We start from the raw sequence: 25310 nt of genomic DNA, 5'->3' as shown, positions 1-25310 counted from the left end.
AGTTGCACGCTCTTCATCACCTCACATAGTTACAAAATTCTTTTCTTATAAGAATTTTAAAGATCTACTCTCTTAGCAACCTTCAAGTATACAGTACAGTATTGTTAACTATAGTCAGTATGCTGAACATTACATATCTAGGACTTCTTTATCTTATAATTGACAGTTTATATTTTTTGACTACCTTCTTAAATTTACGATGGTAATCATTTCACAATATATGCATATATCAAATCATTGTGTTACACATGTTAAGTTAATACAATGTTATATGTTAACTATGTATAATTTTAAAAGACACTCATTGTTAGATTTTAACCTACTAATTTATCAGACACTTATGAACCAGGGGAAGAATTTGGCAAATTAGTAAAACTTTGTAGTTAGTTACATTACTTGTTTTTTTAAATAACAACTTTATAAAGCCCACATGCCGTAAAATTCACCTTTTCAAAGTATACGATTCAGTGATTTGTAGTACAGAAAGAATTGTCCAGCTGTGTTTTTAATTTAATCACAATTTTAAAAATAACAGCTATATTTCTTTATAATCTAGTTCTCTAGAGAGGTAGGGGAATTCATAGGTCCCAAATACATAAAATGTTTTAAGTGTTCTTACATACCTTATTTAATCCTCAAAAACTCCCTCTGAATTTATTTAAAAAAAATTTTTTTAATGTTTATTTTTGAGAGAGAGAGAGAGAGAGCGTGCACGCATGAATGGAAGAGGGGCAGAGAGAGAGGGAGACACAGAATCCGAAGCAGACTCTAGGCTCTGAGCTGTCAGCACTGAGCCCGATGCGGGGCTCGAACTCAACTGTGAGATCGTGACCTGAGCTGAAGTAGCACACTTAACCGACTGAGCCACCCAGGCGCCCCTCTGGATTTATTTTAAGTAGAGACCTAGAAGGGTTATGTAATTTATCTAAAATAATTTTATTAGTGGCATAAGTGAGACCAACCTCGTGTTCTGTGGTTTATCGCTTAAATTTTTATCTTAAAGAAAAAAAAAACGTGTAGAAGAAATAAATAGGACATTTCTCCCACTCTGCAGGAAACTGTACACATTTAATAGGTACAACATATAATTTTGTTTATTTATTTTGAGAGAGCATGGGCAGAGAGATTGAGGGAGAGAGAGAGAATCCCAAGCAGGCTTCACGCTATCAGTGCAGAGCCTGAAGCAGGGCTCAGTCTCACAAACCATGAGATCATAATCTGAGCCTAAATGAGTTAGATGCTTAACCCCTTGAGCCACCCAGGCACCCCTATAATTTTTATTTTTTTATTTAATTTTTCATTTTGATTTTAGAAAGCATGAGAGGGGGAGAGAGAAAGAGAATGAATCTTAAGCAGGCTCCACACTGAGCGTGGAGTCCGACATGGTGCTTGATCCCACAACCCTGGGATCAAGACCTAAGCTGAAATCCAAGAGTCAGTTGCTCAACCCACTGAGCCACCCAGGAGCCCCACAAAATATAATTTTAAAATTTTCATTTATATACTCTGTACTTTTTGGGTATAATTTATAAATATGCACATACTATAAATAAATATCCCAGTGAGTTAGCAGTTATATGTATCCATGTAATTGCCTAAAATATTTGCTGGTAGTTAGCTTTAGTCATTCCTACCATTACCATTCTTATTTATGGCACCATAGATTAGTTTTGCCTGTTCTAGAACTTAATAAAAGTAATTATTTGTATTTACCTTCTTTTGCATAATGTATTTATGGTATGTATTCATGTTGTGTGGTAATAGTTTGTTTCTTATATATTCATGTTGTATTGTAGTAGTTTGTTCTTTTTTATTACCAAGTAATATTTTGTTTTGTGGTTATACTACAATTATGTATCCATTCACAAGTTGATGGACATCTGGTGGTTTCAGGATTTTAGTAGTACAAATGAAGCTGCTATGAATGTTCTTACAGAAATCGTATAATCACAAATTTTCATTTTTCTTGAGTAAATACAGTCTCTAAGACTACCTCCAATCTCTAGACTATTTACAACTGAATAACCATGAGTAACACTGTTCTTACTATAGAAACATTTCATGTTACCTTTTAGAGAACTTTACCCAAATTTGACTTAAGAAAACTGAAAATTGAGGGGCACATGGGTGGCTCAGTCAGTTAAGTGTCCGACTCTTGATTTCAGTTCAAGTCATGATATTATGGTTTGTGAGTTAGAGCCCCACCCCAGGCCCGTTCTGACATCATGCAACCTGCTTGCGATTCTCCCTTTCTCCATTTCTCTCTCTGCCGCTCTCTCATTCTCTCAAAATAAATAAATAAACCAGAAAAAAAAAAAAGACTCATTTAAAAAAAAAAACTATCTCGTTATTTATTTATTTTTAAATAAATATCTCTTTAAAGGAAACACTTCAAGTTGAAGAAGATGATAGACCTGAGTTACCATGGTGGAAATGTAAGAAGTGGGCTTTACATATCTTAGCAAGGCTTTTTGAAAGGTAAGTTTCTCTCAGTATATGATGATTTAAGTTTATTTTTTCAAGCACTTGGTTTTATAAGTGTTGATATATAAAGCAATATAGAGAAACAGTGTGGGGGCACCTGGGTGGCTCAGTCAGTTTAGCATCTGATTCTTGATTTCAGCTCAGTTGGCGGGATCAAGCCCTGCTCACAGTTGATGTGATCTCTATCTCACCGCTCACAGTTGGTGGGATCAAGCCCTGCTTTGGGCTCCATGCTGACAGCAGGGAACCTGCTTGGGATTCTCTCTCCCTTTTTCCGCCTACCCCTGCATGCGCACATGCTCTCTCTCCCTCCCTCTCAAACATTCAAAAAAAAAAAAAGAAAGAAACAGTGGGTGTTTTAATAATGTTTTTTTAGATATGGAAGCCCTGGCAATGTTTCCAAGGAGTATAATGAATTTGCTGAAGTATTTCTGAAGGCATTTGCAGTTGGTGTCCAGCAGGTAAGTCTAAGAATTTTTCTAAGTTGAAACATGGCATTATTAGGTTAATTTCTGTCTTGCTTTTCATAGTTCATTGGTATCCAAAGCTGCATGAACTCTGTAGCAGTTGTCATTTTTGGTCTTAGGTGTTTATTATTCTCTTTAACTTTTTGAGAACCTCAACAAACGTCTATTTATGTGAGTTATACCTAGTGGTATTTATCATATTAGAAATTAAAATTTAAGAGTTAATTCATTTAAAAATAATAAACTTCTTATATATTAACACACAATACATGTTTTTTTTTTTTAATAACTGTTCCCCAAATGAAAAGTTTTTAGCAAAAAGAAATGGCATTGTTAAACATTTTTACTAATATTTTTAATGTCTGGCTTAAGAAAAGACAGCTATATACTCATCTACCTATGTAATCAGTCTTTTGTTTTGGTGGACATAAATAACTGTGCATGGACTCAGAGATAAGTTGGAAAAGGAAAGGCTTTTTTTTTTTTTTTTTTTAAAGTTTATGTATTTATTTTTGAGAGAGAGTATGAGCAGGGGAGAGAGAGAGAGAATGAATCCTAAACAGGCTCAGCACTGTCAGTGCAGGGCTTGAACTTAAAAACCGTGAGATCACGACCTGAGCTGAAGTCAGAGTCAGACGTTTAACCAACTGAGCCACCCAGGCACCCTGGAAAGAATGTTTTAATAGACTTTCACATAGTTGTGGAAATTCTTTGATAACCACATCAAAATTTGATAGTGGTAGTTTCTCTCTTTCTCTCTCTCTCTCTCTCTCTCTCTCTCTTTCTAAGTAAACTCTACACCCAACCTGGGGCTTGAACTCACGAGTCCAAGATCAAGAGTTACATGTTCTATAGACTGAGCCAGCCAGGTGTCCCAAGTGGTAGTTTCTTAAAGGTTAATTGCAGTATAGAATTTGTAAGAACAAATATTTTATATTCTGTTACATTAACACCTGTTGATCTATATTGCATTTTATTTTTTAATATATGAAATTGTCAAATTGGTTTCCATACAACACCCAGTGCTCATCCCAAAAGATGCCCTCTTCAATACCCATCACCCACCCTCCTCTCTCTCCCACCCCTATATTGCACTCTAAATGGATCTTTTATCCATACATGATTTTGTAACATACGGTCATTTGGAAAATTGAGTTAATGAATATTTTCCAAATGTTAATACATTGCATTATTCATATTAAAAAGCAATTACAGGGACTCCTGGATGGCCCAGTTGCTTAGGCGTCTGACTCTTGATTTTCGCTCAGGTCACGATCTCACGGTTCCTGAGATTGAGCCCCTTGTCCGGCTCTGCACTGACAGCTCAGAGCCTGCTTGGGCTCTCTCTCCCCCTCATTCTGCCCCTCCCCCACTGACACGGTTTCTCTAAATAAATAAATAAACATTAAAGAAAAATAAAAAATCACATTAACTAATGTCACCACTGATGTTATTAGAAATATCTTTAAATATTGGAAAGCTGACTAAGTAGATCTAAGTGTTTAGGTGTAAGATTTTGAGAATTCTAATTTTTGTTTGAAAATTTAGATTTTAGCACCAGGAATGTATTTTTGGTTATTTTCCTTGAAGGGAAAAGGCACTTTTTGTTCATTTTTGAGGAAAGATACACAAGTCTAAATAACCACAATTTGTCAGGTTTTCTTTCAAGTATATGGTGGTGTTTGATGGGAAAAGCTATTACTTATTTCATGTTTTCTTCCAACCCCTGTACTTTGGTATGTAGCAAAAGTGCTACACATATACTCCTCATTTAATAATATTTATATTTCTGATTCATTAAGAGTGTTCTTAAGGAGAGGTTGTTCTGCGTTTAATATGGCCATAAAGAGTATGACAGCTGCTTGTACACTTTGGTGCCTGCCACTGCTTTATTCATGTTAGGCACCAGAAGTTTTGCCACCATTGCTTTTATACCATCGATGTAGATGTCACACAGTAAAAAGGGCAAATAAAGTCTTAGCATTGTTATGAAAATAGTTTTGACCTCATAGACCTGTGAGAGGTCTGTGGGCCAAATCTTGACAATATCAATTAGAATTAGAACTCATGACAGACATGGTTTGGGCAAGGTTTTTCAGGGAGGTAACTAATAATATTGGGCTGTCACAAAAGATTGTGATATGTTCAGTAAGTAACCTATGATTTTCTCTTACTATACTTAATTAGAAACTAGCCCTTTGAAATAGTACTATTTCAGTTTGTTTATAGGAATACCTTGGGATTAAATATGGTTCTCTAATATATAATTTTAAAAATTCTTTTTAAAATATGGTTATTTTATATTGATGATTTGGGTATTAAGATATGTGTGTCAGGTGTTTTGGCTGGCTTAGAAGTGGTTAAAATTTCTATTTAACTTTTGGTTTTTGCTCAAAAATTTTTTTCAAAGGTTTTATTAAAGGTATTATATCAGTACAAGGAGAAGCAATATATGGCTCCTCGAGTTTTACAGCAGACATTAAATTATATTAATCAAGGAGTTTCACATGCCCTCACCTGGAAGAATCTGAAGCCTCATATACAAGTAATAATTTTCTATCTGAAATGTTTTTCTGGAAAATATAATGGAAATAACAATTATCATAAATGTTGAAAAATGCATATTTTGTTGACTTATGTTAGTCTAGTTCTTTTAATTGTTTTGAGAGTATAGTAGGAATGAGACCATACCTTGACATAAACTTTTAAAAGGTACTTTTTTAATATTCAGAATTTTTTTAAATTTTAATTTAAAACTATTATTTTAAAGCTTGCCCTTAAATTCTTTTTTTTTTTTTTTAACTTGCCTTTAAATTCTTTTGGTTGGCTTAAGATTATAACATTTTAATTATATAATTTGGAGTAAGCAAAGGACTGCTTCACCAGATTAGTTTTGGGGATAATTAGCTTATATACTATTTCTATGAGTAATGTATTTGCTTTATTACAACGATAGGATTTGATGGACTAAAATTTCATATTGTATTTTTCTCAGAATATTAATTGCTACCTATATACACATAAGTCTTATTTTATAATTACTTGTTTCACAAAGGGTAATAGTTGATCTGAGAATCATTACTAAAGTTTGATATTAAGCTTAAAATACATATTATAGGGTTGGTTTTGCTTTAGCACTTAAAATTCCAGGTTTAAATTTGAAGACTGACTTAAGGTTACTTTTCTTAACTTTTAAATCGCAGGGCATTATCCAAGATGTTATTTTTCCCTTGATGTGCTATACAGATGCTGATGAGGAACTTTGGCAAGAAGATCCTTATGAATATATACGCATGAAGTTTGGTAAATTTTCACTTTCTTAGAAATAAAATGTCAGTAACTAAGTTTGTATAATAAACCTAGGGGAGTTTTAAGGCCTCATCTTTGGTATGGTACTGAAAAATCTTTATAGACCCCCACTTTTTGGGGTCTATTCATTAGTTATGGCATGATTGTCTTTATTTATTTATTTATTTATTTTAACCTTTATTTATTTTATGAGAGACAGAGCGTGAGCTGGGAAGGGGACAGAGAGAGAGGGGAAGTCACAGATTCTGAAACAGGCTCCAGGCTCCGAGCTGTCAGCACAGAGCCCGACGCAGGGCTTGAACCCATGAACCATGAGATCATGACCTGAGCCGAAGTTGGCCACCCAACTGACTGAGCCACCCAAGCGCCCCCCCCCCTTTTTTTTCATATTTGTTTATTTTTGAGAGAGAGGAAAGAGACAGCATGATCAGGGAAGGGACAGAGAGAGAGGGAGACAGAATCCAAAGCAGGCTCCAGGCTCTGCGCTGTCAGCACAGAGCCCGACGCCGGGCTCAAATTCACAAACTGTGAGAACTGAGATCATGACCTGAAGCAAAGTCAGACAACTAACCACTTGAGCCACCCAGGCACCCCTATGATCTGCATTTTTAACAGACACAAATATAGTAGTGTTACTGAGTTACAGTTTGTGGATGTGTTTCTGGCATATGCCAGAATTGATGCAAATTCAAGATTACACCTTAATACTAAGTGTCTAAACTATACTTTTGGATCTCATGTCAGTCATCATATGTGTGGGAATTGAGAAGATGCATATTGGAAGCTATATCACATGGAGTCTCTGCATGGAACTAAGGAATTGTAATTTGGCTCATGTTGAGTATTAGTTCTTCCTACCAAAATCTTTTGTATTTGCAGATTATTCTTTTGTGACCATATTGTGGAAATTCTCACATTTGTAGTGTTTTGTATTAAAGAAAATAATCACTAGGAGAAATTGATGGATTAACATTTTAATTTGTACAGAAAAGACATGAAATTAAGCTGTTGCAAAATTATGTAGGAATCTGGGTTCATTTTCATACCTTGCATGTAGATTTAGACAACTTTTTTATTTACTTATATCACAAAATCTTAATTTTTATTGATTTTCAACCATTTAAGAGTATGAAAAACAATTCTTATCTTATGGGCAGTAGAAAGACAGTTGATGGCCTGGATTTGGTCCAGGGCCATAGTTCGCCACCCTCATCTTGGAGATAAAGGAGATACAAAATGAGAGCGATTTGAAAGGCAGTGCTTATTTCTGCAAAGGTACTGTTGTAGCAAACTTCAAGGGACTTAAAAGTTAGCATTTAGAATAAACTTATCAGAATACCCATCTGACAACTTTTAAGGTCTTTTTTACAGAGCATCATTTGTAAATTTTGTGAAAATGTTTGTTGAAGAAATTGAAATTACTGGGTTTCGTATTAATTTTAAATTTATTCTTTAGATGTGTTTGAAGACTTCATTTCTCCTACTACCGCTGCCCAAACACTTTTGTTCACAGCTTGTAGCAAGAGGAAAGAGGTAGGTTGTTTAGGTAACTTTTGCTTTAATATTTAAAATTTGTTCAGGTGTGTGCTCAGCTTTTAATGTTAGCCATGTAAGTCATTTTGTCTTTTTGTTTTTGTTAAGGATTGTTTGGAAATCACTTAAGTATTACTTTTCTTTTTTAATCTAGGTACTGCAAAAGACAATGGGATTTTGCTATCAGATTCTTACAGAACCGAATGCTGATCCTCGAAAAAAAGATGGAGCCCTGCATATGATTGGATCTTTAGCTGAAATACTTCTCAAGGTATTTCTTTTGTGTGCAAGTGATTTATTAACAGTTTTATTGAGATACAATTCACATACCATAATGCTCACCCATTAGAGTGTATAATTCAGTGGGTTTTATTCACAGAGTTGTATAACCATCATCCCCAAAAGTGTTAGCAGTCACATTCCATTTTTTTCCAGAGCTTTCAGCCCTAGGCTACCCCTAATCTACTTTTTGTCTTCTGTACAGGTTTACCTGTTTTGGACATTTCATGTAAAGGGAATGTGCTCCATTAGGAGTAGGGCTTTTTCAGTTAGCACAATATTTTCAAAGTTCATATTGTGGCCCGTGTCAGTACTTCATTCCTTTTTGTTGCCAAATAATGTTCTATTGTATTGATATACCACATTGTATTTATCCATTCATCGATGTATGGACATTTGTATTGTTTCCATTTGAAGCTGTGATCATTTATATACACGTTTTTGTGTGCATGTAATATTTTTACTTCTCTTGGGTAATACATACCTAGGATTCAAATTGCTGTCATGTTTTGAGAAAGTGCCAGACTGTTTTCTGAAGTGGTGTATCATTTTATATTTTTATCAGCCATGTATGAGAGTTCCAGTTTCTATGTCCTCACTGATTCTTAGCAATCCTTTTTATTATAGCCATCCTAGTTGGTGTCAAATGATATTTCATTGTGGTTTTGATTTCCATTTCCCTGATGACTAACAACATTGAGAATCATTTTTGATGTACTTATTGGCTATTGTTTATCTTCTTTGGAGATATTTTCAAATTCTTTACCTACTTTTAACTGGATTGTCTTTTCATTGTTGAATTATTAAGAGTTCTTTGTATATTCTAAATACTAGATGGTTTTTATAATGATTTGCAGGTATTTCTGCCATTTTGTGGGTTATCATTTTACTTGATGCCCTTTGAAGTACAAGTTTTAATATGATTTTGAAATTATGTCCAGTTAATATTTTCTTTTGCTGCTTATGCTGAAGATACTTCTTTTTGTAGGAGTTATTTTCATATTGCAAGGTAATTGTAAAATAGTGGGGTTTTCTCTTTGAAAAACTTATCTTTTAAGGAAATTTATAAACATGAATGTATCCATTTGCAACTTAGGAACATCATGCTTTTTGTGACATAAATTTTCTAGTAAATAATGACCCTGGGTTAGATTTATGTTTAAGAACCTCAGCTTAATTGTACACATTGTGTCTGGCTTCATAAATTTGAAATTTGTTTTTGCTTAAAAGCTAATAAATGATAACAAATTTCAAGTAAATATTTAGTCACAGAATCATCCAACTCCCAGGAACCTTGTTCCATGTCACCATTTGTAGGTATATTTTGTGTATTTTTCAGCTTTTCTATATCTGTCTATCCATCCTTCTGTTAGTTTATAAATTAAAGACAATGGTTATTTGTTGTATGGAAGGCTGGGAATCTTGAGTGAGTGATCTTGGCAAGTTCAGATTTTTCTGTCTTTTTATTTTTAGGTAATTTTAGACTCACAGAAAAATTGCAAAAATAGTTCTCATTATTCTTCCCCTAATGTTACCTACCATCTTAGCCATCCACAATTCTCACAACCAGGAAATTAATGTTGCTGGGATACTATTCACTAATCTTACAGACCCCTTTCATGTTTTGCAAGAATTCCCTCTAATGTCCTTTTTTCTGGTCCATGACCAGTCCAGGATCCCACATTGCATTTAGTTCCCATGTCTTAGTCTTCAGTTCTTGAAGTGTTTATTAGTTTTTAATGTGATGTAATATGCAATTCCAGGAACTCTTAAAAGCTTGTTACCACTTAGAAAAGACCCTACTTTGAGACTAATGAGAGCCTTTTTAGATATCCAGATTACCTTGAAAGCAAGGTCTTTTCTCAGTGTATGTTATATTCCTTTAGAACTTTTCCAGAGAGGTTTTTTTCATTGTGATAGTTATTATAAGGTAAGGAATAAAATTAACCACACTTCCATCCTTCAAACATAATTACTGTTAAGATTTGGTGTAATTGTTTTCTAAGCAAATGAGGTAAAAGGATGAAAGAAAAGGTATTCTGTGTTTTTTGATGGTTACGTTTGAGAATGAGAAAATTAGATATTGATACTGAGGTACAAAGAATCAGAATAAATGTATGGTTTGACATCAGTAGTGATTTTTAACATTAGTGTATTTATTTGGTATTTAAGATGATTACATTTGGAATTCTTTCAAAAATAATTGTTGTTTATATTGACAGAAAAAGATCTACAAAGATCAGATGGAATACATGTTGCAGAATCACGTATTCCCTCTCTTCAGCAGTGAACTAGGCTATATGAGAGCGAGGGTATGTGTTAAAGCTGTATTAATTTATACATTTTTGTCTTGTAATGAATAACTGCTTATGTGGACTTTTATGTGGAAACTTTTTAATGCTCACCTTAAAAGCCATATTTCATGTTAGACTCCTGTTTCATGTAAGTATTTAAATGGCTGATAAAATGTGTGCATAGTTTTCATCTGTGTCTGATAGCAGTGTCTGCCTGTGTTTTGCATTCAGATCTTGCTATCCACACAAACATCATGCAGCCAAAGAGTAAGTTGGGATCATAGTACTGGTCTAGTGTTGTCTCTTTGGACATCTCTACCACTGGCCAGCCTCCAGATTCCCACACACAAAACTTTGGGAATAGAGGTACTGTAGCTTGTGGCAATTTAATATAGGATATCTATAGTAACTCATTGCATTTTTTTTAAAAAGGCTTGCTGGGTTCTTCACTACTTTTGTGAAGTGAAGTTCAAAAGTGACCAGAATCTGCAAACGGCCTTAGAGCTGACTCGAAGATGTCTGATAGATGATAGGGAAATGCCTGTGAAAGTGGAAGCTGCCATTGCACTTCAAGTGTTGATCAGCAATCAAGAAAAGGGTAAAGGATTTTATCTCAAAAATAATACAGTGTTTTTATACATAATTGTACAAGGCATCTTAGGAACTTGATACCTTGTGAAGGTGCCTGTGTTTATTCTTTGATATATATAAGGTTTTAAGGAGTTTTGTTTCCAATTTTTTTTTCTCACAGCTAAAGAATACATCACGCCATTCATCAGACCTGTAATGCAGGCTCTTCTTCATATTATAAGAGAAACAGAAAATGATGATCTTACCAACGTAATTCAGAAAATGATCTGCGAGTATAGTGAAGAAGTTACTCCTATTGCAGTAGAAATGACACAGCATTTGGTATGTTTTTTTGAACCAATCACTTATTCATTACTTACAACAAATATTTTCAGAGTGTACTGTGTATCAGGTAGTGTTCTAAGCCTCTGACGTATATTTAGGCTCATTTAGTACTTTCACAGTCCTATGTGAAGAATATTCCTTTTTTTTTTTTTTTTTTTTTTTTTTTAAGTTTATTGTGAGAGAGAAAGAGACTGCAAGCAGGGTAGGGACAGAGAGAGAAGGAGAGAGAATCCCAAGCAGGCTCTGCGGTGTCAGTGCAGAACCTGACGTGGGGCTCGAACCCATGAACCATGAGATCATGACCTGAGCTGAGATCAAGAATCTGTTCTTAACCAACTGATCCACCCAGGCGCCCCAGGAATATTCCTAACTGAGAGAAAGTGTGAACTATGAAAAGGTTAAGTAACTTGCCAAAGCTAGAACGGTGGATCTGGGATTCACCCTTCAAGTGTACACCTCCAAAACACACTGGGGTGGGGGGCGGGGGGGGGGTGTTTTTCTTTCTTTCTTTTTTTTTTTTTTTTTAACGTTTATTTATTTTTGAGACAGAAAGAGACAGAGCTTGAACGGGGGTGGGGCAGAGAGAGAGGGAGACACAGAATCGGAAGCAGGCTCCAGGCTCTGAGCCATCAGCCCAGAGCCCGACGCGGGGCTCGAACTCACGGACCGTGAGATCGTGACCTGAGCTGAAGTCGGACGCTTAACCGACTGAGCCACCCAGGTGCCCCCTTTCTTTTTTTTTTTTTTTTTTTTTTCAAGTGCATGTATTTTGAGAGAGAGATAGCATGAGTTAGAGAGAGGGAGAGAGAGAATCTCCAGCAGGCTCTGCACTGGCAGTGCAGTACTTGAATACCATGGAGCTTGAACCCACAGAGCTGTGAGATGACCTGAGCCAAAACCAAGAGTTGGACACTCAACTAACTGAACTACCCAGGCACACCCCTCCCCCCTTTTAAAAATATTTTGGAGATTGAGAGTGTGAGTGGGGGAGAGGGGCAGAGGGAGAGAGACAATGCCAAGCAGGCTACACGTTGAGCGTGGACTCAATCCCACTACCCTGGACTCATGACACAGCCGAAAAGAAATCAAGAGTCAGACACTCGGGGTGCCTGGGTGGCTCAGTTGATTAGGTGTCCAACTCTTGATTTCAGCTCAGGTCATAATCTCATGGTTCGTGGGTTCAAGCCCTGGGTCAGGCTCTGTGCTGACAACATGGAGCCTGCTTGGGATTCTGTCTCCCTCTCTCTCTGCCCCTCCCATGCACATGTGCGTGGTGCGCGCGTGCTCTCTCTCTCTCTCTCTCTCTCTTTCAAAAGTAAATAAACATTAATAAAAAGAAAAGTCAGACATTCAACAGACTGTGTCCCCTAGGCACCCTGTGCATTATTAGCTATGACTCCACCCTTTACTTCTCAGAGGTTTCTTTGAAAATGATTGAATTTTATAACAAAAAACTTTGATTAATATACCTATATCTGGGCATTGTTGAATGTTAGCCAGTAAAATTAATAAAAATACTCATAATATTAAGCACTTTCTATGCCTTGCCTCTTTTAATCCTCACAGTTCTCTATCATAAATTTCTCAAATGAGATGTTAGGACTAACGGGTCAAGTAACTTTAAGGTCACCTACTAAATCGCAGAGCCATATTGTTTGATTGTAGAGCCAGGCTCTTAATTATTATTAACCAGTTTGGTGATATTGATTGGTTTTTCTGTCCCAGTGAGAACATTTTAAAAATGAAGTTTTAGACCAAAATGTGTTTATACTGCTTTAATGGTAAGCCTAAGTTATTTTCTTTTGAACCTAGGCAATGACATTTAATCAGGTAATTCAGACTGGGCCAGATGAAGAAGGAAGTGATGACAAAGCAGTTACTGCAATGGGAATCCTGAATACCATTGACACACTTCTTAGTGTAGTTGAAGATCATAAAGAGGTAAGAAAATGATCCAGTGTTACAAGGTTTTGATTCAGGTTTTAGGGAATTTAGAGCCATTCTTCAACTGTACTACTGCTTTTGTTTCTTAATTATGATATACTACACATAACATAAAATTTACCATCTTAGCCATTTTTAAGTATATAGTTCAGTGGTTTTAAGCACACATTGTTGTGCTACCATTACCATCATCTTTCTAGTTTTCTTCTTTTATAGTTGTCTTTTAGAAAGAGAATTGTAATCATGAATTTTTTTCTAATGAAATAATTTGGGGCACCTGAGTGGCTCAGTCAGTTAAGCATCCCAGCTCCTGACTCTTGACTCTTTGTCCCTGCCCAGCTCACATGCATACTTTCTCAAATAAACTTCATATATTTTTAAAGTTTATTTATTTATTTTTGAGAGAGCAAGTGGGGGAGGTAGAGAGAAGATCCCAAAAAGGCTCCGCACTGTCAGTGCAGAGCCCAATGTGGGCATCAAACCCATGAACTGTGAGATCATGACCTGAACCGAAATCAAGAGTCGAATATTTAACTGTCTGAGCCACCCAGGCATGCCCCTCAAATTAAATAACCATTAAAAAAAAAATAAAAATGAAATAATTTAAAACATAAAGGATAAAGAAAGAGAAAAACAAAACCAATAATACCCTTTAACCACCACCTAAGTATATTAGATTTTAAAATTTCGTAGGATATCCTTTAAACCTTATTTCTAATAAGAAAAGCAGTTTCAGATAGATGTAATTGAGGCCCTTGGGGTACCACTTCCCAATCTTATTTCCCTACTTCTTTCCCTTAGAAATAACCAGTGTCCTGAATTTAGTGTTTAGAATTCCAGTGCAGATATTTATATGCATAAATCATGTTTTCAGGTTATCTGTGAATTGCCTTTTGCAATATGAAATTTTTTGTAAGCTATTTATATTCTATATTGTAATTGGAAATAGGTAGAAGCCATGAGGAATTCTGTAGCTGCCTTATGGTTAACAAATCAGTTTTCACTATATATTTGAAGAGTTGAAAATGTTGTAAGTATATGTATTTGAAATGGATGTCCTGGTTCTATACCCAATTAGTAAATTTTATTGTCTCGTCTCCCCACTTTTTAAACATTCTGATGTCTTCCAGGGATTTGGGATCTGATTGAGGACCATAATGACAATTAAAGAGCAATTTGTATTTTCAGTCTTTCTTAAATGGCTTGGGGCATGGTTCACTATATCTACTGTAATTACATAAATAGAGGTGACTTAAGCATTGGAGTGGTAGAAATAATGCCTTCTTTCAAATAATTTTGCTGTAAGCCACTGACAGTGATGTCTGGACTGCGATAATCTATATATAAACACAAAAAGGTCTGTAATCTATTTGCAAAATGATGTGGCTCCTTTATTTTCATAATTATTTACATTTTCCTAGGATATTATGTTTTCCTTTTTAGGTAAACTACACATTATTGCTTTTGTTTGTTTCATCATAATGGTATTTCATTAAATTTAAATTCCTTATTGACCCACAATTTTATGAGTCACTTCAAAACAAAGATTTAAAATGATTTCTTAAAATACTATATATTTCAATAAGCAGTGAATTATATTTATGTTATTTAATAATTTATTCAGTGGTGTGGGACAGTTACATACAATTTGTTTTCTCCTCTTTCAGATAACCCAGCAGCTTGAGGGCATCTGCTTACAGGTCATTGGAACTGTTTTACAACAGCATGTCTTAGGTATATACCTCTGTGTTTAAAATTTGCTGCTTTTTTACATCAGCAAGCATTGTCCTAATGACTCCATACTCTCTTTTAGAATTCTATGAGGAGATCTTCTCTTTAGCACATAGTTTGACTTGTCAACAAGTATCTCCACAAATGTGGCAGCTACTACCTTTGGTGTTTGAGGTTTTTCAGCAAGATGGGTTTGATTACTTTACAGGTAAGTCAAGTCAGTAACTCAGTAGAAATACTGAGGATTTCCCCCAATTTGATTCATTTTTAGTATATAACTTAAACATATGCTTTTGAATATTATAAGTGCTCCATTGTTTAGATGTTATCAATAGCAGTTAATGCTCAAGGACAATAACATTGATACCCATTTTATATTTGATTTAGTTATCCTTTTAGGTTTGTTTTCTTTAACACATATTCTCACCTTCCTGCCCCCTATTAGTCTTTTTTGTATAATAATCATCTTTGTATAATACAGACCAACTATAAGGGACCAGACAGTCTCATATTTGCTTTCTTTTTCTAAGGAGATTTTTTCAGAAACAAAGCATTTATATTAGTAAAGATATTTAAATTTTATTAATTTTTTGGTTTAATTCATTTTTAATGTTTTTATGCTTTTTATTAATACAGATATGATGCCTCTGCTTCATAATTACGTAACAGTTGATACAGACACACTTCTGTCGGATACCAAGTATCTTGAAATGATATATAGTATGTGTAAAAAGGTAGGTCATTTTTAGTAAATGTAAGGATATATTTCATCAGGCTGGTACTACAAAAAGTATGAAATTGTGAAGAATGAAGGTACATGATACATTATGGCAAATATATGAGTCTGACAGAATAAGGGCTTTAAAAGCTATAAATTAAAAAAGACTGGGTTCTAGATGCCACAGTAATGGCTTTGACAAGTGTTTGTCTTCTGTCTGCCCTGACATTTAATTGGAGTTACAAATTTTTTTGAATTTTAGAGTGCCTGGAACTTACTTACCTTAGCCTAGTTCTTTGCTAGGCTTTGATTCAAAAGAAGGAAAGAATCCACTGATTTGAGAGATACTTGAAACGATCAGGAATAGTTAGAAGTGTTTATTATAAAGAAAATTCTTGGAGGTTACAGGTTTATGGAGACTATACGGAAGTTATTTAGTAAATAGCAAGATTGTAAAAGCCAAGGATTTTTTTTTTATAATGTTTGTTTATTTTTGAGTGAGAGAGAGAGAGAGAGAGACAGTGTGGGCATGGGAAGGGCAGAGAGAGAGGGAGACACAGAATCCAAAGCAAAAGTCAAGGATTTATTTAAAATGAAAGTCAAATAGTACTGTGCCATTTCTTGGAAAATCACAAGTAAGTGTATGGTGAATGTAACTTTTTTTTTATGTTTATTAATTTTTGAGAGAGAGAGAGCATGAGTTGGGGAGGAGCAGAGAGAGAGAGAGAGAGAGAGAGAATCCCAAGCACAGAACCCGATTCAGGGCTTGAACCCACAAACGGTGAGATCACGGCCTGAGCCAAAATCAGAAGTTGGACATTTAATGGACTGAGCCACCCAGGCACCCCAGTTAGTTAGTTAGTTTTATATAATGTTTTTCTTAAACAGAAGGTAGGGAATAAAATCTTTGAATTGGGGTCCTTCAGTATCAGTCAATATAATTGAGTAGCATTTGCAGTTCTATCAGTGTTGAGAGGCAGCAGGGTGTTTAATACCAAGCATTTAAAAAAATGATTTTGTTCTATGGCATTTTTTAGATGGGCTTGTCTCGTTGATCCTTTTCTTTTTGAACATTTCATCACAAAATCATTATCTGGTATACTATTATTTATTGCCAGTTACACAGTTTATGTTACTACTCTGGGAATATTGATATCCATACCATTTATTTGCCTTTTCCAGAAGTTATCCTTAACACTTCGAGTCCTCTAACGCTAACTAGCACAAGTCCAAAAATTTCTTGTCTGGGCACAGCATTTGCCATCAACAGGCTGCCTTTTCTTCTCTCTCACTTCAGTGACACTATTTTTTATTTTGTGAGAGGCTTTCCTAGCAATGTTAGCTTCTTAAAATTTATTATTTCTTTCTTTCTTTTTTTATTTTCACTTTACATAAGAGCCAGATATCCTTAAGAAAGGTATGGTGCTTTAGCTACCAGGGTTGTATGAGAAGATAGTAGTTTTCAACATGCAATAATCCAGAATGACACTATAGGGGAAGTGATTTGATTAGACCAGGAGGTAAGAGTGCTAAAATAAGACCAACCAGTAATTCCCAAATCCTCACTGTTGTTTTAGATTATAGTCTGTGTAATAAATATTGCAATCATATATATGAATTAGAATATCTTAAGAAAAACTCCAGAGACTAGACAGGGGACAGAGAAATTCCTTGATTTAAAGGTTTCATGATGACTCATTGCAGTTTTATATTCTGTATTGATCAGGTTCTTACAGGAGTTGCAGGAGAAGATGCAGAGTGTCATGCAGCAAAATTGTTAGAGGTCATCATTCTACAGTGCAAAGGGCGTGGCATTGACCAGGTCAGTGAGGCAATGATTAATGTTTCCTATTTGAGGCTTCAGAGAGAGAATCTTTCCCTCCAGTTTTTTTCTTTTGGGGTATTTTTTGTATATTTTGTATGTTATTTATTATGACACTGTAGATAACATTTTTTTAATTGTTGGCTTAAAGTTAATATATAATGATCATATGTTTAGTATGTCTGAAAATATGACAAGTTTTATGGCTACTTGTTATCATGCAGAGTGAGATTTTTTTTTTTATAGTATGCTGTGGGAGTATTGTTTGCCACATTATTACTTCGCAGTAAGAAAGATTTAGTTGTTAAATTTCCATGGTCAGTTTCAGTAGGAGTTTTTTTTCCAGCTCTATTGATATAATTCAAATATAATGTCATATAAGTTTAAGGTGTGTAATATGATGAATTGATACATATATATTGTGGAGTGATTACTACAATAAGGTTATTAGTAAGAATATTGTGAATCCACCTGGCTATTGTGGTGAGGCTCAGTGAAGATTTGTCTTCTCTAAAGTTAGATTTCTCAGTGAATCCCTCAACAATACAAACTATTGGGTCATCCAATGGGGATAAAAAGAAGTTGGTTGAGGCAACAAGTTAATATGGGTAGGATGGTTAGATTACTATTAACAGTTTTGGAATATTTTGCTCTTTATAGTGCATTCCCTTATTTGTGGAAGCAGCTTTAGAGAGACTGACAAGAGAGGTGAAGACAAGTGAACTTCGGACAATGTGCCTGCAAGTTGCCATTGCAGCTTTGTATTATAATCCACATCTCCTTCTGAACACCTTAGAAAATCTTCGTTTCCCTAATAATGTTGAACCAGTTACAAATCATTTTATTACACAGTGGCTTAATGATGTTGATTGTTTCTTGGGGTAAGTGACATACATTGGATCTTTGTTTATTTAACTTGGTGAGAAACTCTGCTTATTAAAAAAAAAGAAAATATTTTATTCATTTTTTAGGCTTCACGACAGAAAGATGTGTGTTCTGGGCCTGTGTGCTCTTATTGATATGGAACAAATACCACAAGTTTTAAATCAGGTTTCTGGACAGATTTTGCCAGCTTTTATCCTTTTATTTAATGGATTAAAAAGAGCATATGCTTGCCATGCAGAACACGAAAATGACAGTGATGATGATGATGAAGCTGAAGATGATGATGAAACCGGTAAGGAATTTGTGGTGGAGGAAGCCAGACTTACCAACTTCAAAATATCATTGGACTTGTTTTTTAGCCCGTCTCCTAAAGAAATATGGATCATAGCCTAATGCTTTCATGTTCATTCATTCATAGAAAGACTGCCTTATCTTCCAAATAGAGTAAGGTGTATGAAGGCAGGAACTTTGGATAGATCTCCAACATGTAAAGCAGTTCTAGGCATTTATGGTTTTTAGTGTGGGCAAACATCTATCGTCTGTTAGCGCTAACACCTAAGTATACCTACACTATAAAATTAAGTCAATTAGATGTTGGCTAATACATTTCATCTGTAGAACACTAGACTATAAGAGTATAAATTGATAGAAAGTTGGGTAATGGTTTAAAAAACAAAAACAAACTCCCAAAAGCTACTCTATGGATATAACATAAACTGTAATTTTTTTTTTTTTTTTAATTTTTTTTTTAACGTTTTATTTATTTTTGAGACAGAGCATGAACGGGGGAGGGTCAGAGAGAGAGGGAGACACAGAATCTGAAACAGGCTCCAGGCTCTGAGCAGTCAGCACAGAGCCCGACGCGGGGCTCGAACCCACAAGCTGTGAGATCATGACCTGAGCCGAAGTCGGACACTCAACCGACTGAGCCACCCAGGCGCCCCTGTAATTTTTTTATTGGCATTTGGTTTGGTATATACCATAAGTTCCAGAGAACAATAAGTGCTGAATCTCATATTATGTAATCCTTTTTCAGACCTCTAGTATTAAGAATTGTGGTTGGGTTTCTTGGGATTTCTATGAGAAATTTTTTATTCTAGGGGCGCCTGGGTGGCTCAGTCGGTTAAGCGTCCGACTTCGGCTCAGGTCATGATCTCACGGTCCGTGAGTTTGAGCCCCACGTCGGGCTCTGTGCTGACAGCTCAGAGCCTGGAGCCTGCTTCGGATTCTGTGTCTCCCTCTCTCTCTGTCCCTCTCCCATTCATGCTCTGTCTCAAAAATAAATAAACATTAAAAATACATAAATAAAATTTAAAAGAAATTTTTTATTCTATTGCTGATTTTATATATATACATATATATATAATTTGTTTCATTATTTTGAGAGAGCGTGCATGTGAGCAGGGAAAGGGCAGAGAGAGAATCTCAAGCAGGTTCTGCACTGTCAGCACAGAGCCTGACACAGGGCTTGGTCTCACAAACCATGAGATCATGAGCCAAAATCAAGAGTTGGACACCTAACCAAGTGCCCCTGTTGCTGAGTATTTAAACGCTACTTCCTGAAACTTGAATTTATTCAATTGTGATTTGTAATTTATTGACTGTGGTCACTGTCACTTTGTTGAGTAACAGAATACTGTTAACAAACGCACCTATTTATGACTCTGTGGTAGAGGAACTGGGGAGTGATGAAGATGATATTGATGAAGATGGGCAAGAATATTTGGAGATTTTGGCTAAGCAAGCAGGGGAAGATGGAGATGATGAAGACTGGGAAGAGGATGATGCTGAGGAGACTGCTCTGGAAGGCTATTCCACAATCATTGATGATGAAGATAACCCTGTTGATGAGTATCAGATATTTAAAGCTATATTTCAAAGTAAGTCAACTTGTTATATGTAACTCAGCTAGGTCTATATGATCCATTTTCCTGAATCCATCTGTTCTTGTTTGTGTCTGTCACTTAAAGAAGGGATTTAGGTATATCAAACCCAAACTAGAATATGATTTAGGGATTGGTAGCTAAAGTATACAAAGTCACTTCTCCTGTTACCATAGAGTTTCAGAGTATTGCCTCATTTTATTATTTTACTTTTATTTAGATTGTCACGCTGAAACATGCACATTATAAGAAAATGGTGTAGTTCAAAGTTTATACAATGACAGTTCCTCTTTCCCACTTCTGATTCCTAGCCTTTCAGCATTTTCCAGAGGTATCCACTCTTACATCTGTTTGTTGTGTGTTTGTGTATTTGTGTATCTTTTTTTTCCTGGCCAAAACCATAATGAACTTTGGAGAATTTGACCATTTTTAACATTAGTGGTCTTAGAATCCCTTTTCTTTTTTCCTGTAGCACATTGTATGTGGCTTTACCATCTTTTACTTGGACTTCAACAAAATATAACATCAGTGTTCCATCCAGCTTAAGAAATTCAAATTGGCACTATATTTGAAACACCCTTTTCTCCACAGTTAACGACTATGTTGACTGTCAGTTCTATATGAGAACTTTGATGTAGAATAAATTTTCTGATAACCAAGGCATTACTCTTCCAATCCCATGACAAATCATTTTTGATACAAGGTTACAGAAACACAATAGCTTTTCAAGTTGATCATTTTCAAGTTGCTTTTAACTCTGAATCTTTTATTTTATTATTATTATTTTTTAATGTTCATTTATTTTTGAGAGAGACAGAGCATGAGTAGGGGAAGAGCAGAGAGAGAAGTAGACACAGAATCTGAAGCAGGCTCCAAGCTCTGAGCTGATAGCACAGAGCCCAATGTAGTGCTCAAACCCACAAACTGTGAGATCATGACCTGAGCTGAAGTCAGACACTCAGCTGACTGAGCCCCCAGGCACCCCTAACTCTGAATCTTTTAAATGGTTGAGGTACTTGTAAAGTTTCCCTACTCTATTACTTAATTATATAAGACCTGGTTTCAGTTCTGATTCTTTATTTGCTTAGAGATATAAATTATGAGAATGATTAGATTTTTTTGAGGCATAAGCCAAACCAGAATTTTTCCTCCCTATCACAAATAAAGTAACTTCACTTATTATTGGGAAAATATAAAGTAGATCAGAATGTCAGTATTGGAGGTGAAGTAGAAGGAACAGAATAGAAAGGAACTACCAGGTCTCTCATAATATCCCTTTTTCCCCTTGTTTTCTTTTTGATAGCTATACAAAATCGTAATCCTGTGTGGTATCAGGCTTTGACTCATGGTCTTAATGAAGAGCAAAGAAAACAGTTACAGGATATAGCAACTCTGGCTGATCAAAGAAGAGCAGCCCATGGTATGTCAATTGACCACAACCCCTCTTTAATGCAATTAATGACTTGATAGAGCTTTAAAATCTTTATATTAAATGATTTAAAATTATATAAAAGCTACAATTGTTGCAGGTGATAGGAATTCTGAAGGAAGGAAATGTGAAGGAATAAAGAAATGAATTGTTTTTACCCATAGTGCACTGATTTTAAGTGTAATCGGAGACTACTTTCAGTATACAATAGCTTTGATAAAGTTGCTTAAGCTTACGGTGATGGCTTGATAGTAGAAAGTTCTATTAAAAGTGTAAACAAGTTTTTAGGTTATGACAACTATGCATTTTCTTAGAAATATATTAAAGGAAATCCCAGACATCATCACATCTTGGCATCTTTAAACATTTCAGTATGCATTTTAGAAAAGGACATTTTAGATAATATATAGCCTAACAATTTTCTGTAGGTTTTAATACCATTAGTCAAACTAGTTTAATATAAAAAGAAGTATCCTCCTTATAGAGAAAGCATAGCTTCTTATTAAGGTATTTTATATTTGGATTTGCCAACACTAGATTCATTGGCTGTTACTCCCTTTGAAGACTAAATCCTGATTTAGTATTTGACTCAAAAAGGTTTATTAAAAAAATTTTTTTAACATCAGAAAGTGAAAGTTGGCTAATGTCTATAGCATACAACAGTAGAGTTTATCTTCTCCATATAATGTACCCCTCTTTTATTTCTATGTAAGAGAAGGGGGAAGAGGACAACTTTGGAACTTCCTAGCTAATACTAGTGGGTTAATAAGCTTTTGTTAATGTCTGTCAATTTCTTCTCTTCTTCAAAGTAGTAAGAAGATCAAATACTCTATTAAACTTCCACGTACTTGTTTTTTTAGAATCCAAAATGATTGAGAAGCATGGAGGATACAAATTCAGTGCTCCAGTTGTGCCAAGTTCTTTCAATTTTGGAGGCCCGGCACCAGGGATGAATTGAATTATCACTTTGTTTCCTGCTGTGTGATTGTAGTGAAGAGCTTGTGTTCCTCCTAGTAGCGGTTCCAGAACTGGTTCATGTTATCTACTCTAAACTAATTGATCAATAGATGGACAAAAAAACCCAGGAGGTGGGACCTGATCATGCAACTTGGCACTGAAAAAGAAACCAGAGGGATTTCAGCAGGGGGGAGGGGGAGGGAGGTAATTTGGGGGCTGTATTTTCTTTATTTTTTGAAGAAAGTAAGATTCTGACTGAAAGTTCAAGTGACACTGTGGAAATCTGAAACGAGGGGATGTCATGAAGGCAGCTTTTCTTTTTCTGAGGAAAAAATAGGCATGGGCTACAGGACTATTTAAAATGTCTCATTTACAGTATAAGCTCAAAGGTAGATGTAATTTTTATACCTATGAGTATTTGTCCGATTTCTGTCTCTTCCTCACCATTGGGTATCTATTCTTTATATGTAAATAAGATAAGGTAATCGATAGCCTTATTCAATCTTCATCATTTTCATTCATCAAAGATTGTTCCTATGTAGATTATTGAACATTTATTGTAGCACTACATAACTGATTAAAACAAATCTGTAAATGAATTAGCACTTTCATATTGAAACAAGCCTGCTAGCCTATGTATAAAATAGCAAAATGTTTGCTGTTTATAAAAAGAAGGGATGTAATGGGGTGGGGGGCAGGGGTAATTTCAAGTTATTAATTTAAAAATGAACTAGCAATTTTGTACCTGGTGACTTTGTGGTGCACTCACCTCTGATAGTGACTTGAATTCGGTATGTTAAAAGGGGTTAGTGATATTTCATTGCTGCTAAAAAATGGCAACTCCCTCTGTGTCCTGTTTTTTCTTAAAGCTCTCAGTGTACAAGTGGATACTTGGATACAAGACCTTACTGTATCAAATAAGAAAGGTGATATTTGAAGCATGTAAATTGGATATAAAGTTCTACTCTTAAAGAGTTGATAAAAGAGTATGGTTAAACATCTATATATGCAATCTATTAAAAGAACTTAATTCGGCTATTATGTCTTGATTTGATGGCAGTTTTTTCCTAATTATAAAACTTTTTCCTTATTGGCCTGTTTTTATCCTGTATCTGGAAACAGTGCAAAATGCACACTTCTAAAATTTAACATTTAATACCTGCCCATATCCTCCTCTCCTTATCTCTCCTACCCCTCTTGTTGATTGTGGTATCTGATCTTAGATAGATAGGCTGAAGGCACACGGTTCCCTCCAAAAACCACTATTGATACCACTGCAAAAACAAGCCAGCAACAAAGACAATGGAGAGGTTGGCTTGCTTCCCTCTCTCCTAACTGCATGTTCAAAAATAAGCCTTTATTGATCTTGAACATCTGTCAGATGAATCATACATTGGGTTATTTTTTTATATACATGTATACACACAATATTTCAAATTGAAAGCAACATCTCAATGGATTCAAAACTATTAAATGCTGTTGTCTATAACAGACTAGGAAATTTATAATTGTAAAAATGAAACAAATGCACATATTGATATTTAAAATGCGTAATGAAGAAAACCCATTGGTGTTGTGCTTTTCTTGTATGCCAATAATTAAGCCACTACTGTTGGCACTGTGTGGTTTTCTATTTTAACACTGAAGGAGTGAAAGTATTTCCTATATTTATGAATTTACTATGAAAATCTTGGCAAAAAAAGAAAAAAAATCTGTCTGTCTAAAATGTGTGGGTGAAAACTGTTAATCAAGTGTGTTTCTACTTTTTTCCCCCAAGTTGGACACCATCTGTATACCCTAGGTTGCTTAAGGGGATTTCACTATTATATAAAAATCAATAAAATTAAAATGGAGTAGTTGTATATATGCAACATTGTGTACAGAGGGGATATATTGAATAGTATTAAACATTTTCGTCTTCCTTTACCTTTTATCCCTTAATATCTAGTCTACTTTTTTAAATTTCAGACTTCAATGCTCTTTGAATTGATAATTCCAATTTTCACATTGTTATTGGAAAACCATATCTAATAAAGGTTTTAGTTATTCCCATGCACAGTATGAAAATTCTCATTTGCTGAGCTTTTATTCCAAGAAAACGTATTGTTATGTCTTTGAGAATTTTTATTGTCTCCTCTGTCATACAATCTAATCTCCATTTACAGATTTTAATTGAAAGTAAAGACCTTAAAATTAAATTACGTGAATATTAACTAGTACTCCAGCGTTAGTTTCTAATGTATCAAATATATATATCTCAGTTATTCACAGTATTTCCTTAAATTTAACATCAAATTATAGGTGGTTTGTTTTTTTTTTTTTTACAGATTATGCACCTGGGTATTTGTCAGTGCTTCTGGACAAGGTTGTAGAACTTTGGATAACTTCAAGAGTATTTACAGACTTGTAATTGGTTGCATGTAGATACTATTTATTCAACATACAGCCTTTTCCACAGTTTCGCTAACCTATAACTTAAACTTTTTAATTTCTAGAAGTTAATTATGATTTGGTTTAGGTTTCAATTTTTGTTTTGTTTAACGGCTTTCAACGAAAGCATAGAAACTTCACTTTTGGGTAAACTTAAACCATCTATTTTTTAAAAATGTATTCATTTATCATTGTTTAAAAAAGTTAATCTGTTTCTCTCCAGGTATAAA

At 34.9% G+C, this 25310-nt stretch overlaps 1 protein-coding gene and 1 non-coding gene across 2 annotated transcripts in view; both read left to right on the top strand.

Annotated features, from left to right (window-relative positions):
- The window catches only part of IPO7 (importin 7), a 46691-nt gene extending 21985 nt beyond the window's left edge, over nt 1-24706 (top strand). The window contains exons 7-25 of the mRNA XM_019456262.2: nt 2384-2478; nt 2861-2945; nt 5362-5496; nt 6155-6254; nt 7717-7793; nt 7948-8064; nt 10295-10384; nt 10799-10964; nt 11118-11278; nt 13094-13222; nt 14893-14959; nt 15039-15164; nt 15593-15690; nt 17401-17496; nt 18157-18377; nt 18468-18673; nt 20055-20261; nt 21568-21684; nt 22554-24706. Coding sequence (XP_019311807.1) covers nt 2384-2478; nt 2861-2945; nt 5362-5496; nt 6155-6254; nt 7717-7793; nt 7948-8064; nt 10295-10384; nt 10799-10964; nt 11118-11278; nt 13094-13222; nt 14893-14959; nt 15039-15164; nt 15593-15690; nt 17401-17496; nt 18157-18377; nt 18468-18673; nt 20055-20261; nt 21568-21684; nt 22554-22651 — 2391 coding nt within the window. The 3' untranslated portion in view covers nt 22652-24706. The remainder of the gene's footprint in view (nt 1-2383; nt 2479-2860; nt 2946-5361; nt 5497-6154; nt 6255-7716; nt 7794-7947; nt 8065-10294; nt 10385-10798; nt 10965-11117; nt 11279-13093; nt 13223-14892; nt 14960-15038; nt 15165-15592; nt 15691-17400; nt 17497-18156; nt 18378-18467; nt 18674-20054; nt 20262-21567; nt 21685-22553) is intronic.
- LOC128776325 (small nucleolar RNA SNORA23) lies at nt 10533-10716 on the top strand. The gene has a single exon (XR_008421401.1). It is a non-coding gene; the product is annotated as a small nucleolar RNA SNORA23 (small nucleolar RNA).
- Nucleotides 24707-25310: the final 604 nt, after the last annotated feature.

This window comes from Panthera pardus, unplaced genomic scaffold, assembly GCF_024362965.1.
Source record: "Panthera pardus isolate Hobbes unplaced genomic scaffold, ASM2436296v1 HiC_scaffold_12, whole genome shotgun sequence".
Taxonomy (NCBI): domain Eukaryota; kingdom Metazoa; phylum Chordata; class Mammalia; order Carnivora; family Felidae; genus Panthera; species Panthera pardus.
The sequence above is the reverse complement of the archived record's forward strand: the minus strand, read 5'-3'. Positions and strand labels throughout refer to the sequence as shown.